The sequence below is a fragment of the Bactrocera tryoni genome, chromosome 3, assembly GCF_016617805.1.
Source record: "Bactrocera tryoni isolate S06 chromosome 3, CSIRO_BtryS06_freeze2, whole genome shotgun sequence".
Lineage (NCBI taxonomy): Eukaryota > Metazoa > Arthropoda > Insecta > Diptera > Tephritidae > Bactrocera > Bactrocera tryoni.
The window spans coordinates 10,315,210-10,332,028 of NC_052501.1; the positions used below are offsets into that span (position 1 = coordinate 10,315,210).

The 16,819-nt window shown below is 38.1% G+C and overlaps 3 protein-coding genes across 3 annotated transcripts; 1 reads left to right on the top strand and 2 right to left on the bottom strand.

Annotated features, from left to right (window-relative positions):
* Positions 1-1,062: 1,062 nt before the first annotated feature.
* On the bottom strand, positions 1,063-2,634 carry LOC120772739 (proteoglycan 4-like). The gene is made up of 2 exons (XM_040101500.1): positions 2,115-2,634; positions 1,063-2,047 (listed from the first exon to the last, which is right to left on the bottom strand). Exons 1-2 carry the CDS (start codon positions 2,493-2,495, stop codon positions 1,313-1,315), a joined length of 1,116 nt encoding a protein of 371 aa, XP_039957434.1. The 5' UTR covers positions 2,496-2,634; the 3' UTR covers positions 1,063-1,312.
* A 217-nt stretch (positions 2,635-2,851) lies between these two features.
* LOC120773081 (clumping factor A-like) lies at positions 2,852-5,355 on the bottom strand. The gene is made up of 3 exons (XM_040102031.1): positions 5,348-5,355; positions 3,052-4,611; positions 2,852-2,984 (listed from the first exon to the last, which is right to left on the bottom strand). The coding sequence occupies exons 1-2, from the start codon at positions 5,353-5,355 to the stop codon at positions 3,270-3,272; spliced, it is 1,350 nt and encodes a 449-aa protein (XP_039957965.1). The 3' UTR covers positions 2,852-2,984; positions 3,052-3,269.
* A 9,343-nt stretch (positions 5,356-14,698) lies between these two features.
* On the top strand, positions 14,699-15,772 carry LOC120771940. The gene is made up of 2 exons (XM_040100238.1): positions 14,699-15,179; positions 15,363-15,772. Exons 1-2 carry the CDS (start codon positions 14,769-14,771, stop codon positions 15,702-15,704), a joined length of 753 nt encoding a protein of 250 aa, XP_039956172.1. The 5' UTR covers positions 14,699-14,768; the 3' UTR covers positions 15,705-15,772.
* The last annotated feature ends 1,047 nt before the right edge of the window (positions 15,773-16,819 follow it).

The following is a 16,819-nucleotide window of genomic DNA, read 5'->3' on the forward strand; positions in this document are numbered from 1 at the left end:
TTTGCGGAATAATTATAGTTTTCGCATTGGCAACGATGAGTACCGCAGTCATTGGCGATTCATAAGAGATATTAAGATCATCTGTTCACCTCAGCTCTCGCGTCAAATTTGTTTTGATGTCTTCAATCAACTCAAACAAGAATAGCCAGAAGTCACACGTAGCTAAATCAGGTGAATACGGTGTTTGCTCAATGATATTTGTTGAGTGTTTGGCTAAAATTTAACAAACAAACGTTAAAAATTTTTGTAAAATTCGGCAAACACTGCTGAAGTCAACTGACATAAACAGCTGCTGTAAGCGCACTGGTGGACAGATCGCACTAATTTTTGCCATCGTAATTAAGAACAGTTGTACCAAGCTAGCAAAAAAAATTACCTGTCTTCCATATAAGAGAGAGATGGGAGGGGGAAATGAAAAATTTCCGATACTTTCTTGACAGGGTGTATATGTGGCTTATCAACACTGGTCTATTTTTCGAACAGGCACATTGAAATACATAGCTCCTTTGTTCATATGGTTTTAAATTAAATGTTACAGTCAGACAGTACCCCTTTCATGCTCACAATATGTTAAACGGAACTATTCACCATTTGCAAAGAACAGCAAATATAAGTATTCTTCCAATCCTACCTGTTTATCACTATCTGTTTAATTAAAGCAATAAAGTCGAACCATTTAATTCGTTTGCTGAACTTGAAATTAGCGTGTCCACACTTTGCAGTGATAGCCAATCCACTTATCTAACTCATAAATTCAAGTGTATTGAACCGATATCAGTAATCGTGAGGTTATCTGCGCCAGCTATCGACATATCAATAAATATTTCATTAAAAAATGCTAAAATTGAGAATTTCATGGTGAAAACAGCCAGCTAACTAGTCAAAAAAATATGAAGAATGTTATTATATATGTACCGTTATTTCGTAAGCGGTTTTGAAACTGGATTCCTGATTCATCTCCACACATTCCGAGACTCAACACTCGAATTTCGTAGGGACAAGTCGACGGTCTTGTATAGGTGTACTTCTACCTAAATATTCACGTCAAAAATCCAAATCAAATTGATTTAAATAATGGGAGTATATTTATCGAATAGCGATTGTATTTTTGCTCGTTCATAATTTGTTAATATTTCTATCGAATTTTTTCAAAATGGGTTTCTTATTACTCGAAGTAATATTTAATATTAAATAATTTCAAATACAGGGTTTTTCAATTTTCTATATAATACTGTTTTTCTGTCAAAGTACATAGATGTTCGGATTATAATAAATTTTGGTATTTTTTTAGTCAGTTTCAACTATTATGCTCTTAATGTTTGCTCACTGCAAGTCTACTTTTTAGTTTAGCAAGCAGTTTCCTCATAGCAAACAGGTCTTCTTCTGGCATGAAATCACTATTCGTAGTTGTTCCAGCGTCTTCAGTTACAGCTGGAGCATCCGAGGTCGACTCTGTTGGTGAGGCTGTTGGTTCAGGAGTATCTGCAGTTGACTCGGTTGGTGCCGCTGTTGATTCTGTCTCTCCGGGTGCCCCTGTTGTCGACTCTGTTGGTGCGCCTGTAGGTTCAGGAGTACCTGGAGTTGACTGGGTTGGTGCCGCTGTTGATTCTGTCTCTCCGGGTGCCCCTGTTGTCGACTCTGTTGGTGCGCCTGTAGGTTCAGGAGTACCTGGAGTTGACTCGGTTGGTGCCGCTGTTGATTCTGTCTCTCCGGGTGCCCCCGTTGTCGACTCGGTTGGTGCGCCTGTAGGTTCAGGAGTGCCTGGAGTTGACTCGGTTGGTGCCGCTGTTGATTCTGTTTCTCCCGGGCTTGTTTCTGAGGGAGAAGTAGGTGTTGGAGCGAGGGTCGTCGGCACTGCCGATTCACCTCTAAGACAGCTTTGTAATTCCTGATTAGCCTTATAGGTATTCTCCACATATTCACGTTCAGATGCATTCGTACAGCGGTGTTCAGCATTTTCTATTAAGCGATAGCTTTCGCGTACATTTGCTAAAGTTTCGCCAGCATCTGCTGAAATCTCGTACATGCTTTCGGTATTGTCTTTGCCCTAAAAAATAATAATATTTAATTAAACAATATTTCCCATAAGTCATAGGCGGTCAGTTTCTACTTACAGTACTTGAAAAGCAACTGAAGTATTCGATTGATCCAACAAGCTGTGCGCAAGCGTTCAGTGCCTCACAAGAAGACTTGGCCGACGCTTCAATCGCATCGCGTTCTGGTTGTGTAGCAGCGTCAACCTTGCTCCTATCATCTTCGGCGGTGTCCAAGCAGGCAGCAAATCCAAGTCGGTACTCCTCATTGAGATCGTCGAACACTTTAAGATAATAATCGAAGCAAGCCAAGCTTTGCTCGGGGTTGGCGCGTTGATTGGCTCGCGTGTCCACCATTAATTGCAATAAATTGATCTCTGTACTCCTAAGCAAATTGTTCGTTGAGGCACCGAAAGCCGTGGCTGCTAAAAGGCTTAGCAGAATAATCGATAACTTGTACATTTCGTATAAATTTTTGGTATGTTCTCTCGTTTATCCTCTTTGCTAATTTCAATTTCTTCACTAAGTTTATTTCACTGTAAACTCTTTTAGACTTGCGATTGAATACAAGCAATTTGTACGTTCCGATTGGCCGCTAACGTATAACTGGGGCCACTACCGGGAATATTCACAATTTTATAGGTAATATGGTTCTTTTGGATTTGTAAAATTATTTTACAACATCCATAAATGCTCAATAAAAAGCCGATGTCGTTTCAAAAATTTATTGTTTAGCCGCAGATTTTGCAATTTCTTTATCTTAATACATACATACACATTCAAACATACGAACCTATAAATTTATATAACTAACCGCTTTCGGGTACATGAACAATCTCTCTATTCACAAATTGCTGTTGCCGTTCCTTCCCCATAGTCCCCATATGATCGATTAAAAACTTATAAATTACTTCCGTCAATAAAGATAGCATGCTGAGCGACTTCGCTGGCCTATAACAACAAATGGAAGAGATAACTAAGATCGTAAACTTTACACTTATCACCTAATTAATATTACTGGCTATTCCCGAACGACCAAATTAAGAAATTAGTCATGGAAAAACTCCACATGGATCAAAAATGAATAAGTGGACAGATTATTTGTTGGCTCAATTCATAAGGAACAGGGAGAACGGAGCAATAATTCGTTTATTCGGTACTAAAGGAGGTTGGCCAGGTTGCGTTGAATTCGGTTGTGCTTGAAAACTCTTTTTTTTCCCAGATGCATCTGTAGAACTAAAAATTCGTTATAGATGGAGTTTCCCCGGAAGACGTAGTGGGAATGCTTGTTGGCTCGGTTTTCGAAGTTATATCAGATATTTTGTAGAACTGCAATACTCGTAGACTCGGTCTCAAAGAAGGTGGTTGCGTCGGATTCGATTGCAATTGATACGAAGTTCCTCCGAAAGAAGTGGAGATAATACTTGTTGAATCGACTCCCATGGTTATTAAAGTGGTTGCGATGGCATCGGTTGTGGTTGAAAAGTCAGTTATATCAGATGCTTTTGTAGAACTATCAGTGGTATGGTGCGAAGCTTCAGCATTTGATGTTGATGCAGTTTTTTCGGAAGAAGTGGTGGGAATACTGGTTGAATCGGTTCTCACAATTGTTAATGTGGTTGCAATGGCATCGGAAGTGGTGGAAATACTTGTTATATCAGCTAATGTTGTGGACTTATCGGTCGTACGCTGCGAAGCGTCAGCATTGGACGTTGAAGCAGTTCCTCCCGAAGAAGTAGTGGGTATACTTGGTGGCTCGGATTGCAAGAATGTTGAAGTGGTTGGCGTGATTGTAGTAAAAATTTTAGTGGTTTTGATGCTAGTAGAGCGTGGTTCGTCGGTTTTTAATAAAGATGAAAACTCGTGTGACTCTTCACATTCTGATTCTGAAGACGTTTCAGATTTGCACTCTGATGTTTCGTCAATTTCTGATTCGGAAGATGTTCGAGTTTCTGATTCAGACTCAGAACATTCGTAACTTTCGTGCTGTGAAGTTTCGTCAGTTTCGGAATCTGAAGAAAGCGAGATTTCAGATTCAGACTCCAAGGATTCATCAGTTGAGAACTGTGAGCTTTCATCGCTATCGAAATCTGAAGATTTCCAAAATTCAGAATCTGATGATTCGTCAGTCTTAGACTCTGAAGTTTCATCACTTTCAGACGCTGAAAATTCCGAAGTGTTAGACTCTGACGACTCCCAGCTTTCATATATTGAAGATTCGTCAGTATCACTCTCTGAAGTTTCAGCTGTTTCGAATTCATTAATATTCTGATCGGTTTCGTCTGTTTCAGACACCAAAGATCCACCACTAGAATATGTAGACTCAGACCCATTTGATTTAACATCATCATTAAAAGCGCTAGAGCGCTCTGATTCGCTACTAGATGATATTTCACTATCTGCGTTCTGCGATGCGGATTCGCTTGACTCAGCACTCGAAACGCTATAGAGCGAAGAATCACTGTAGCTCGTATCAAGTGACTTCGAATCGCTCGTTGTCTCACTGTCTTCTTCTGACGCTGACCACAAATCACTTTCCTCGGAATATTCCGAGCTGTCAGTAGCACTCCTACGTTTTCTATGTGTGTTATATGTGCTTTCAAGTGTTAAGAATTTCTTACAATACTCCCGCTTTAATCGGTTTTTCACAGTTTGCTTGCCTAGTCTTCTAAAATTTTTATCACATTTTGCTCTTTTACAGTACTGGACTTCTCTTGCGATTTGTATCTTTCGTAATAAAAATTCTTTATTCGCGATATTTTTACAAAACAAATCGCTGTCACTGCAACCTCTAACTACACTTTCAAGCGCGTCTTGCGCAACTTCGAGTTTTCTTTTAAAATGCGAGTAGCAGATATTTGCGTTCTTCACCACCGACGACTCTTCACATTTGAAGCAAAACGGCGTTATTAGAAACACCGAAAGCATCAATACTTTGGAAGCACACATTATCATTTTCACTTTAGGATATATTCTCGGAAGTGTTATAAGCCTCGTTGCCCGACATGTGTGGAAATTCTGCAAATACTGAATTTTGCTATAATTTCCTGTGCTTTTATATACGTCTTGGTGTAGGGTTTTGCGGCATTCCAGCTAATATTCCAGATATTTCAATGACACTTTCTTCCGATTTAATGAAACAAGTGACACTTATGGACAATAAATAAAATTTGAAATATTAAAATATCTTAGCTATACACGAAAGTTGTGTTCACTAAAGCGCCATGGAAAATACTTTTCAACTAACTATTTTAAACTAGTAACATAATTTTTTGTAACTAATCTTATTTAAAAGGAAGTTTGATTTTACTAACGTCTCCATCTGTTCGTGTTTTCTCAATAGATGTCGTTGCAGTCGAATATCGCCAGTGCCATACCATATAGTGTTGGAAAGGAGAGATCTAAGCTTCATTTAAGCAATAAAAATTAAATTCGTGGTTGAAAAATGAGTGGAAATAATGAAGAAATTCCCTATATTTTCCAATGAAATTAGTGAAGTTTCGTGAGACGATGCTGTATCAGTTCGTGTAGCACAACAATGGTTCAGTCGCTTCCGTACTGGAAATTTTGTTTTGAAAGATGCATCTAACTCTGGTCGACCTATCGTCGAAAAAGACGATGAAATTATGTAAAAAATTGACCAGGAGCGTCACATAAGTAGCCATGACATCGCTAAAGAACTAAACATTAATCATCAAATGGTTTCGAACCATTTAAAAAGGGGTTGGGCCAGGATAAACGCCTCAAAAGGTTATGCTGACTGTTTGGTGGAATTGGAAAGGAATCATCCACTATGAGCTGCTCCAGCCTGGTCGAACGATTGACTCTACATTTTACTGCCAACAACTGATGAGATTGGATCAAGCAATCGGAAAAAACGGCCTGAACTGATCAACAGAAAAGGCTTTGTCTTCCATTAGGACAACGTTAGACCACACATATCTTTGATGACTCGGCAAAAACTGGGAGAGCTTGGTTGGAAAGTTTTGATGCATCCACCATATAGCCCTGACCTTGCTCCATCGGACTACCATTTGTTTCGGTCAATGCAGAACTCCTTTAATGGAGTAAAGTTGCCTTCAAGAGAAGTCGGTGAAAATTATTTGTCGCAGTTTTTCGTCGAGAAACCAAAAAAGTCTTAGACTGATGGAAAAATGTTTCTAGCGGAAAAATGGCAAAAAGTGGTCGATTAAAATAATACATATTTGGTTTGTTAAAAAAAATGTTCGCAATATTGGTTTACTAAGTTCGCGTAAAGTTTTAGAAAAGTGCGACTGTGAACTTTTAAGAGCTGCTAGGGAATCTAAAATTACTTGGTTTACATAAAACATTACAAACGACCTCAATAAAAAAACAATAGAAGCCTCTCCAAATTTATTAACTTTAAGTAGATTTACGGCTGCATGTATAATTCATAAATTGGTATTCCAGCAAAATTGATAAGGTTTCGTATGATAACTTTGACCAACATCCCCAGTCCAGTCATAACTGCAATACAGGAGTTCTGATGATAAATTCCAATCATATAATAGGTTGTCAAAAAAGTCTTGCGGTATTTTCGCTAGTTGGCGTTGAAAGCGCGTAGTTTTAGTTTTATTCGTCGCATCGGGTCATGCTATACCTTTTTGTAAAGCTCATTTCACGCGCTAACACATGTTTGATTGATTGTCGTTTCTTTTATGTCGTTCGTGAGTTATAGCGTCGCAAACATGGAGCAAAATAAATAGAAAATACGGCATATTTTACAGTACTACTACGATAAAGGCAAAAATGCATCTCAAACCGCCAATAAAATTTGTGCAGTTTATGAACCCGATACAGTTTCCATTTCCACCGCACAACGATGGTTTCAACGTTTTCGTTCTGGTGTAGAGGTGGTCGAAGATGCGCCACGCTCCGGAAGGCCTGTCGTCGAAAATTGCGATAAAATCGCTGAATTGGTCGAAAGAGACCGGCATAGTAGCAGCCGTAGCATCGGTCAAGAGCTGGGCATGAGTCATCAAAAATTCATTTCAATTTCAATAAAAAAAAAAAAAAATTCAATAAAAATACCGCAAGACTTTTTTGACAACCCATTATGTCAAAACGTGTAGTAGAAGCAAGTAATAATAAGAAACCTTGTTTGCATTTAAAACTTCAATATTACTAACCAACTCTGGCACTATGAACCTGCCGCTTCATATACATATGTAAATATATTTGGAATTCGCCGGAAATAAAAACTGCGTTATCATGTTGCTCGTCAGCTTTCTGCTGCCCATAATTCAATAGCGGCACTATCGCCGCGAAGTCGTACAGTAATTTACGTTCATACGAACATACATACATTGATATGTATTGCTCGTATTGGCTTGAGTAAATATTTGCTGGCTGAAATATCGGGTGTCATTTTACAACCAAATGTTAAATATTTTATGAGTAAACAATTTTGCTTGTCCGACAAATAAGTGTCTTGTATATGATATTTGTTTAAGGATTATCGCTAAATAATGGAAGACAACGGTGGTTAGATAATATAGGAACGTCATTCGTACGTATTTGAGTAAAATGGCAGAAAGGTATACTTAATCAACTGTAATTGAAATTTAATTTTGTTTGACAAAATGGCGGATTTGTAACAAAACTCAATTTTTGCAAAAAAAATCTACACTTCAGAGTTGCTTAAAAAAAATAGTTTGGTCCAAAACTTACAATTTCGATCAACACTGACTATTCCATATAAAATTTTATGTCGGTACGGCCGTTTTTTTCTAGTGAGACTCCTTTAGGTACATTTTCGGGTTCAAGTACAGTAGTCTTCCAAGGTATCAGGGGCCTTTGGGACTGGTATTTCGATCCCATAAGGAATGGCACAAATAGCTGATAGCAGATTGGGTTATGAATATTACACCAACAAAAGGTCACTATTGCTGTTATGCTCGCGTCAGAGAGGGGAGGAATCGTATATCTTACCTTTAAACCATTGAAAAAGTCCAAACAGCTTTTTTTTGCAGACCTATGTAATTTTAGCTTAAAGATATTTACTCTATCTAAATTTTAATAAATCATATATGTATATCAGCATTTCAATACAGCACGTGACAATCATTTTCTGATTAGCAATTTTTCATTCTTCCACGCAACATTCTTCGGTATAAAGTAATCAAACACAAGCAAAAACATTTTTTTTGTTATTTTATAAGAAAAGATTTTTTAGCAACGTTATCTTAATCTAAATCTAACCTGTGTACGCCAGTTCAGTAGAACTCATTTGCGTCCACCTATTTATAATTTTTCTAAGAAATCCCTTTTTTTTTGATTTGGTATCAGCATTTACTGTTACCGCACACTTGGCACTTAATTTAAAGCAGGTGACAAATAATAATCAGTTTACTGGCGTCTAGCCTCTAATACGCGTGCATATAACATACATATGTATACTGCCTCAAATGAATGAAACCAAACCGCTGCAAACCACATAGTAAAAGCACTATTGGCTTTGACACAATCTAATCGGCAAACCAATAATAGGTTAATTAAAATAAAAAGCTATTATTAGCAGTGACACAAACGATTGAAAAATAATCAAAAACAAACCTACGGAAGTAAAATTCAAAGGTTCTAAAATTACTGCTTATTAAAATGCAATACAGAGGAACAACAACAGGAAGTCGGCTATCGGTTAGTAGCTGGGTTTTTTATCTTCCCTGTGGTGAAAACAGAAACAAATCTACCACATATTTATTTTTGTTTACGTGAATACAAGTTTATAAATTCTTCTTTGCTAATTGAGTTAAAATTCTTGGAAGAGAATTTCTTATCTTGGCGAGTTCATGAGAATTAAGTTAAGTCTTTGACTATTTAAAGAAAATAGACGAGAATATTTTGCGTTTTAAATAATTAATACGAAGTTTTCCGTTCCAAACATTTAAATTATCCCCTTTCAATTTTACAATACCCCGAACGGCGTCTACTAAGTTTGCCATGATGTATATAATACCCAAAGGAAACACCCCAAGGGAAAAGTCGAAAATCCTATAATATATACAAGGTGCGTTCTAAAGTAAACAGGACTTTTTGAATCTAGCGCCCCCTGGTGGCGCCATCTATATGTCGACTGATGCGTTAGAATCTGCTATCTTTATCGATTGTCCAGTGAGAATTTCATGACATTTCATAGATTGGAAGTGAAGTTATTGCGTTTTAAGTGTCAGTATGTTTGTGTTATTGGTGCGATTTTGCTCATGAAAGGAAAGCGTTATGAAGACGTAGAGGCCATTCAAAAGGTTTGCACTGGCATACTGGCGGCCATACCGGCCAACGAGCTAAAACACTCGTTCGACATGATTTTTAGACCGTGCAAAAAGCTGTATTGAAGCAGAAAGAGACTATTTTGAATAAAGTAAATTGATTTTGCCGAAAAAACCATTTGTTCTGTTTTTTTTTTTAAAGTTCTGTTTACTTTGGAACGCTCCATGGATTATATGGGAGTTGGGATAGTGTCGCTCCGATTTTATCCATTAACTACTATCAAACGAAATACTAAAAAAATTTCCTTGGATTTCTGTAGGATATCTCGGATGAAATCATCAATTATATGGAGCAAAGTCAGCCGGATGTTTGGAAGTTCTGATATTAGTTATGTGGGAGCTAGGTCAAGTTTATGCCCAATTTTATCTTTTAAGGCGCAAAGATACACTCTTATGAGTAAAACACTTTCCGTAATATTCATTGAGATAACTCAATAATTTGGCGATATATCCATTATAAAGTCACACGGAAGTTCGAAAATCTGTATTAGATATATGTGCTCACGGAAGTATTGACCCGATTCAATCCATTTTCGATACACAGCGATATTATTATCAGGAAAGAATTCTGTATGAATTTCAATTGCAAATCTCACACATTTACCGACATTTTCGATCAAAAGTTAACTTGAGCAATTTTTGGTCTTAAGGTGGAATACTTTAAGAGAGTTATTGGTCCAAATTGTATCCCGTTATACTTGTAATTTCATCTTGATTTTTGTACTGGAAAGTGAAAGAGTCAAATCCAATATAAAATTTTGTTATAAGGGAAGTACATGTTGTTGGAGTCCGATTTCGCCCATTTTTGAACTGTAACATCGAGATACGATGAGAATGTGACGTACCAAATGTAGTCGAAATCGATTAGTCGAGTCCCAAGATATGTAATTTCACCAAATAGTTGGCTATGCCATGCCCATCGTCCAATTTTCACACCAGCTCTCTTAAGTCTTACTTAAACCATCTTGGAGGTAAAATTTGACGACTCTGGCGTATTTAGTTATTGATTTATTGCGTTTTTAGTACAACTGTAATGTTACATGCCAAGTGACCGGGGTCGGAAGATGACATCCACTTTTAAAATTTTCACAAAGTTTTATCAAAATATCTCAAATTTTATTTCCGATCGCCCGTATTTTAGCTTTTCTCGTCATCCTGATTATTAAATTTACGATTAAACTACACCCTGCATATTTCAAATATTTGCACGTAATATTTAGAAAATCGTCACTCACGTTCAAAGCAATTTCTTAGAAAGAATTTTTAGATAATAAATAATTTTTATTGTAGGTAACAGAAACGGGGAATTTTTCTTGAAAGCTACAAAATATAAGTTTTCTTACTGTACATGACTAAGCAACAAAGTTCACCCAATAAGTTAAAGAGTCTGAAACGAACACGTGTAGAGAAATACTGACTGAAAAAAATTAATAGCACGCTTAATGCGATAAAGGTACACAACAAGGTCTGTCGCAAAAGAAACAGGACTGTTAAAAAAAAACAACAAAAAATTAATAGTTTTCAAAAGTTATATTTTTTTATTCAAAGTAGTTTCCTTGTGCTTCGATACAGCGTTTAGCCCATTTCATTTTTCGGAATGCTCTTAAGAATATCGGTCGCCGCCTTTTGGATAGCTGAAATGTCCTAAAACCAGTGTCCTTTCATGGGCAAATGAAGTTTTCCAAATAGGTAAAAATCGCGGGGTGCCGGGCCAGGTGAGTAGGGTGAGTGATTAATGGTTAATACGGAGTTTTTTGTCAAAAAAGCAGTGACAAGCGTCGACCGATGACACGGCGCATTATCATGCAACAGGCGCCAGGACCCTGCCTTACGGTATTGTGGTCGAGCACGACGAATGCGTGAAAAAAGACGCTTCATAACACCATGGTAAAACACAGCATTAATCGTTTGGCCAGGTGGGACGAACTCTCGGTGTACAATACCCTCGGAATCGTAAAAACAAGTCAGCATTGTCTTTATTTTTGACTTCTGAAGACGACCGACTTCTGATCGTCACAGAGGTTCTCACGACCTTCTTGGAATCGTTTAAACCACTCATGCACGTTACTATTGGATAGGCACTGATCACCATAGACTTTTTCATCATTTCAAATGCTTCAGTAAACGTTTTCCCAAGTTTAAAACAAAATTTAATATTTGCTCTTTGTTCAAAATGCATTTTACGACCGATGACCAAAAGCTGCTGTCACTTTTTGATCGATAACATCGATTGTAGTTATCCAATTGTCTTAAAATTTTTACGAAATGTCAACAAGAGATCAAACTTTTCATTTCATACCCACCAATAGGTGGCGCCACCAGAAACAGTTATATTTAAAAAGTTCTGTTTCTTTTGCGACAGACCTTGTATACTGACAAAATACGAAAAGACTTTTTCGACTAACCAATCCTATATTAATATAATATAGCAACTAATTCTATATTATCTTCAAATACATTAAGTAGCTTGTAACCGATAATTTCAGACATCACTAACATCTGAATTGTTGCCCCTCATTGTCCGTATTTCCGCTGCCTCTTCCGCATCTTCATTCAAACGCCGAAGTGGCTGCTGTCTCTGTCGCCTGGAAACCTTTGCCTTTCGCCGACTGCAGGCATAAATGCGGAAAATTTTATTTAGTTTATAATTGACTTGATAAATATTTGACGATGTTGTGATGATGTCATTCAGTGTCACTCAAGGAGACAAGCCCGGCGCTTGCATAGTAATTTCAAACAAGCTGCGCGCTGCCACACAAACAAACAAACAAACAAGCAAGCCAACCAGCAGATCCAGTGGAGCGTAAGTAGCGGGTACACATTTTATTAAATGTACAAATTTACACTACATTTTGCATACTTCAACTCGCTGCTAAGTCCCCACATTCGACGCTTGCATCCATGCCGCCGATTACACCCTACGCGCTTGGCGGCAAAACGCGTTGCGCACACGCTCGAAGTCATATCTTTGCTTCATTTGCATATCTTAATTACAATTTTGTTTGCTTGTTTGTGTTTGTGTTGGGTGCTGGGATGCTGGAGTGCCATTGTGTGCGCGTGTTTGCCGCTGCACGCCTGCGCGCTGCTGTTGCATCTCATTACCCAGCAGCAACGCTTTCCAACGCAAGTGCCCGCCGCGTCGCGTCGCTTAACTGTCTTCTTAAGTTGAGTTTTTTGTTTTTGCATTTCGTTTTTTTTTACACAACTTTTTTTCGCTTTTCGCTTTCTTTTACTGCCTTTTTACTTCACAACTTTGGCTCTTACTCATTCATATCATATTAAGCGGCGCTGATAGGGACGCCCACGCGCGCCTGCAATATTGTCACAGTCTGACGCAACAGCTAACACTGCATAAGATATTGGCTTCATTTACCGCTTCAACGCTGCATTTATGCCGTGCAAGTTGCAACTTGCTGTGGCAGTGCATTGCATGGACCACTGACATGTGCCCGGCAGCAAAATGTGGCAGCGTCTATGCCACGTTCACATTGCGCTTGCCACCTACACCTAGTAAAGCAAGTGTCGCCATAACCACAACCGCCAATTTACAGAGTTCGCTTGCAATGGAGTGTGATGCGGCGAAAAGGTTATGCGGTGCATGGAAGCGGCGCGCATAACGGAATTGGCATTATAAAATGCAAAATAAAACGGTGCGGCGGGAACAGCACGTAGTATCACAACAATATGGGGTAATTTGAAGTGCCACGTAGTGATCTGTATCTAAGGGTTGTGTTGCAATAGGTGTGCTTGGTTTTTTTTTAATGTTTTTAAAGTTCGTAGAGGAGAGTGTGCCTGATATGAGAGAGTGGAGGTGTTTCATAAATATATCCCCACTTTTCTAAAGACGTCACTATTACATTAATTTTGGTAATTTACTAAAATTTCGGCATTTATATTCGTCTGCTTCTAAGTCTTCATTCGTGGCTCTCGGCTATCAGTTCTCTTAATTAAACTAAAAAGAGTGACATATTCTTTTTATTGGAAAGCAACTGAAGTCTAATAAAAATTACCGATATTGATGTCCGTCCAAATAACCAATACAGTTTAGCGCTTATAGATTACCGCTACCTTGTAGTCTGCAGATGAATGATTAATATAATTCACTTTTTAATATCATTTAGCAACCTCAACATGTCGAAGTATGTTTTCCGTCTCTCTAATTCTTGTCTTTACAAAATGATATTCCATAAAGAAAAGAGTATGGAACTACATATACTATATATAAGGACACGCAAGTGAGGAAAGCTCTCTTAGCGCTATGCACTTGGCAGTGGCCAGAAACGATTCTTTCACATATAACTCAAGCAGCTCCCGACTTCCAACCATTGACCAAGTATCCTCTGTGTAGCCAAAAAACATCCGCTTGAAGGTGAACTAAAGTGAGAAGGCGAAACATTCCTCCTTAGGGTTTGGGACCCGCCACGTAAGAAAACACCCCCAATGAAAGGAACAAAACAAGTCGTGATGTCGACACCAATAAAGGCGAAGATATGCAAAATTTCAGACCGACGCTACGCAAATATAAGTACTAGTTCGCGTATAACCTTACAGACAGACGCTTATGGCTAAATTGGAATCGAAGAGATAAAACAAATTTTGCTGAAGAAGGCCATGCAAAAAGTGTTTATGAAAAGTGTTTCGAGAATTGGAAAAATCGTTGGCATGAATGTATTACATCTGGTGGGGATTACTTTGAAGACTCTAGAGTAAATATTGATGAGTAAAGAAATACTTTAAGTTTTTCTTACAATTTTCGGATCACAAGGTATTAGTATAGATGTGTACACGTCGATAAACATTTAGATAAATAAATGATATTTATTTTTAGAATATATTGAGGTATGATTCAGTCAAAATTATCATAAGGAAACGATTAAATTATTGACTATTTCTGTAAAATAATATTAATTTGAAATATTTCGCCTCATATTAAGTATTACTACTGTTGTTTCCGGATACGCACAGGAAAAAATTGTATTTCTTAGAATTGGATAATTATTATGCGCCAATCGAAACCAAAACGTCTGGTGCAAACGTACCAAACATGTCAATTCCACCTATCAGCCACTTGTCAACAGCCACATCAGTTGATAACGAATTTAAAATGTTAAAAATATGTGAAAGCAACTCTTGTTTTAAAGATTACGAACTACTGCTTACATAATACATCAATGCATTGTATGTTGTTATAAAAATAAGATTAAATTGAACAAATCAAAGTGACTAATGCAATATAATTACCAAGAAAGCCCCCACCAAAACAGTCCGCACTCATATAAAAACTGGTTAAGGGTGCTTTAGAACATCATTAACAGTTGGAAGTTCAAGTGAGACAGGTGTGAAGGAAACAGTGAACAGCGATTTGAAGTTTAAAATTTCTTCGACAAAATCATATACAAAAATATTTAAAAAATTTATAAACACACAAAGTACTTCAAAGAAAAAAATGCGTAAGATGGCAACAAAGTCACTGCTCTTCTTGCTATTGGCAACAATTGCCAGCAGCGCCTTAGCGCAATCGCCTGTAGATTGGCAGCCATTGCTTGACCAGCAAAACTTGGCCCTACGTCAGGTGGTGCAGACATTGCAATTGACCCGTGGCTCAGCCGTCGGAGCTGAGGAAACCGATGCCTGTTTCGATTGGTATTTGGATAATCAGACGGCGATCAATGAAGTCTACTACAAGGAGTACAACGATTGCAAAAATACGGCAACGGCGGCAAAGAAATTGCTTTCGGAGCAAAGTGCTTTGGAACGTCAAGATCTTTTGGATGATGGTCACTCACTTTGCTCATCTTTGGCTGCTTGCGAAAGTATCTCTGATGGTTTGGAGTTCTTCCAATGCTACAATAAGGCGGTAAGTGTTCGCCTGAAACTGAAAAATTAATCAATTACAAATTTAGTGGAAGGTTCCTAAAAAATATTGATTAACTGAAACTTTAACCTAATATCATCCCTACTTGCATTTAAATATTTTTCTAAATAAGTATTTACCTAGTATACATATTGATTTCCTTCATCCCTCTGTTTATCTTAACAGTCTGACGATAACAGCCCGAATTTGTTTAACATAACCGTCACATCGGAGCGCGTCGCTGACAAATTGACAATTTCCTATCAAGCCATCAACGACACCGAACGTGTGTGTACTACTAACGCCCGTGTTAAGAACGTGAATGACTTAAGTACTAGCAGAACGTGTCTAAATGATTGTTTGCTTGGAGAGTGGAGCCCACCAAAAGCACAGAACGAAGTCGTCAGCGCACAAATCTCCAAAGATGCCGATCACTCAATTGGAAGCCGAATGTTACTCAAACAGGACTCCGAGCCAATCGCTCGCAAGCTAGCGTTCAAAAACAATAGACCGATTGTAGGCGCATGAGTCGCATAAGAAAGAATGTTACAGAGTAAAACTTATTTATAATTTAGAAATTTATGTAATAAATGAAAATTAGCAATAACACAAAAATGACCTTAAAGTAACTTAATTTTAAGTAAGAAGTCTAAAGTATCCAAAGAAGTAGAGGTATAGTATATTGGCCTCAATAGCCGCGTTATTTGTGCTTTCTCTAAACTGGATAGGTAAGCTATGAAAATGAATCTGGTAGTGAACGAGGTCAAAACGAAATATCTCCTATCTTCAAACAAACAGTCGTCGCACTCGCCATTTGGCTGCAACGTCACGTTGACAGTCATAACTTGGAAGTCGTAGATAATTTCGTCTATTACGGATCCAGTATTAACGCCAACAACAATGTCAGCCTCGCAATCCTGCAGGTGCTACTTCGGTCTGAGTAGTCAATTGAAAGTTAAAGTATTCTTTCGAAGAACAAAGAACGAATTCTTGTCACATTCCAAGCTACTCATCATCCCCGTTCTGCTATATGGTGCGAATGCATGAACAATGGCATCGTCTGATGAGTCGGAATTAGGGGTGTCCAAAGAAAAGGTTGTGCAGAAGATTTATGTTTCTTTGCCCATTGGCAGCAGTGAGTATTACAATCTGTGGAACGATGAGCTGTACACGATATATGACGCAATTGACATACTTAGTTTAGCGAATCAAGAAACAGCGGCTACCCTGAATAGGTCACGTCGTTCAAATGGATGAAAACACTCCAGCCCTGACAATATTCGACACAGTACCAGCCGGGGGAGGCAGAGGAAGAAAAATACCTCCACTTCCTTGGAGAGAACAGGTGGAAAAGGACCTGGCTAGACTTGATATATAGAATTGGCGCCAAATTGCGAAAAGAAGAAACAACTGGCGCACTGTTGTTAACTCTGCTACAGCCGCGTAACCAGTGTCTACGACAAATAAGAAGAAGAGCATCTTAACTTTAAGCTTTCGTCGTCGTTTAGGTTGAGAAAGGAGTCTGTTAAAAATAATTCAACAATCTGCCTCAATCTCTTATCAAATCTATTTAATTTATTAATACTTCACAGCACGACGTACTAGTTCCGTTTTTATAGAAACCTACACTCAAGGGTTTTCAT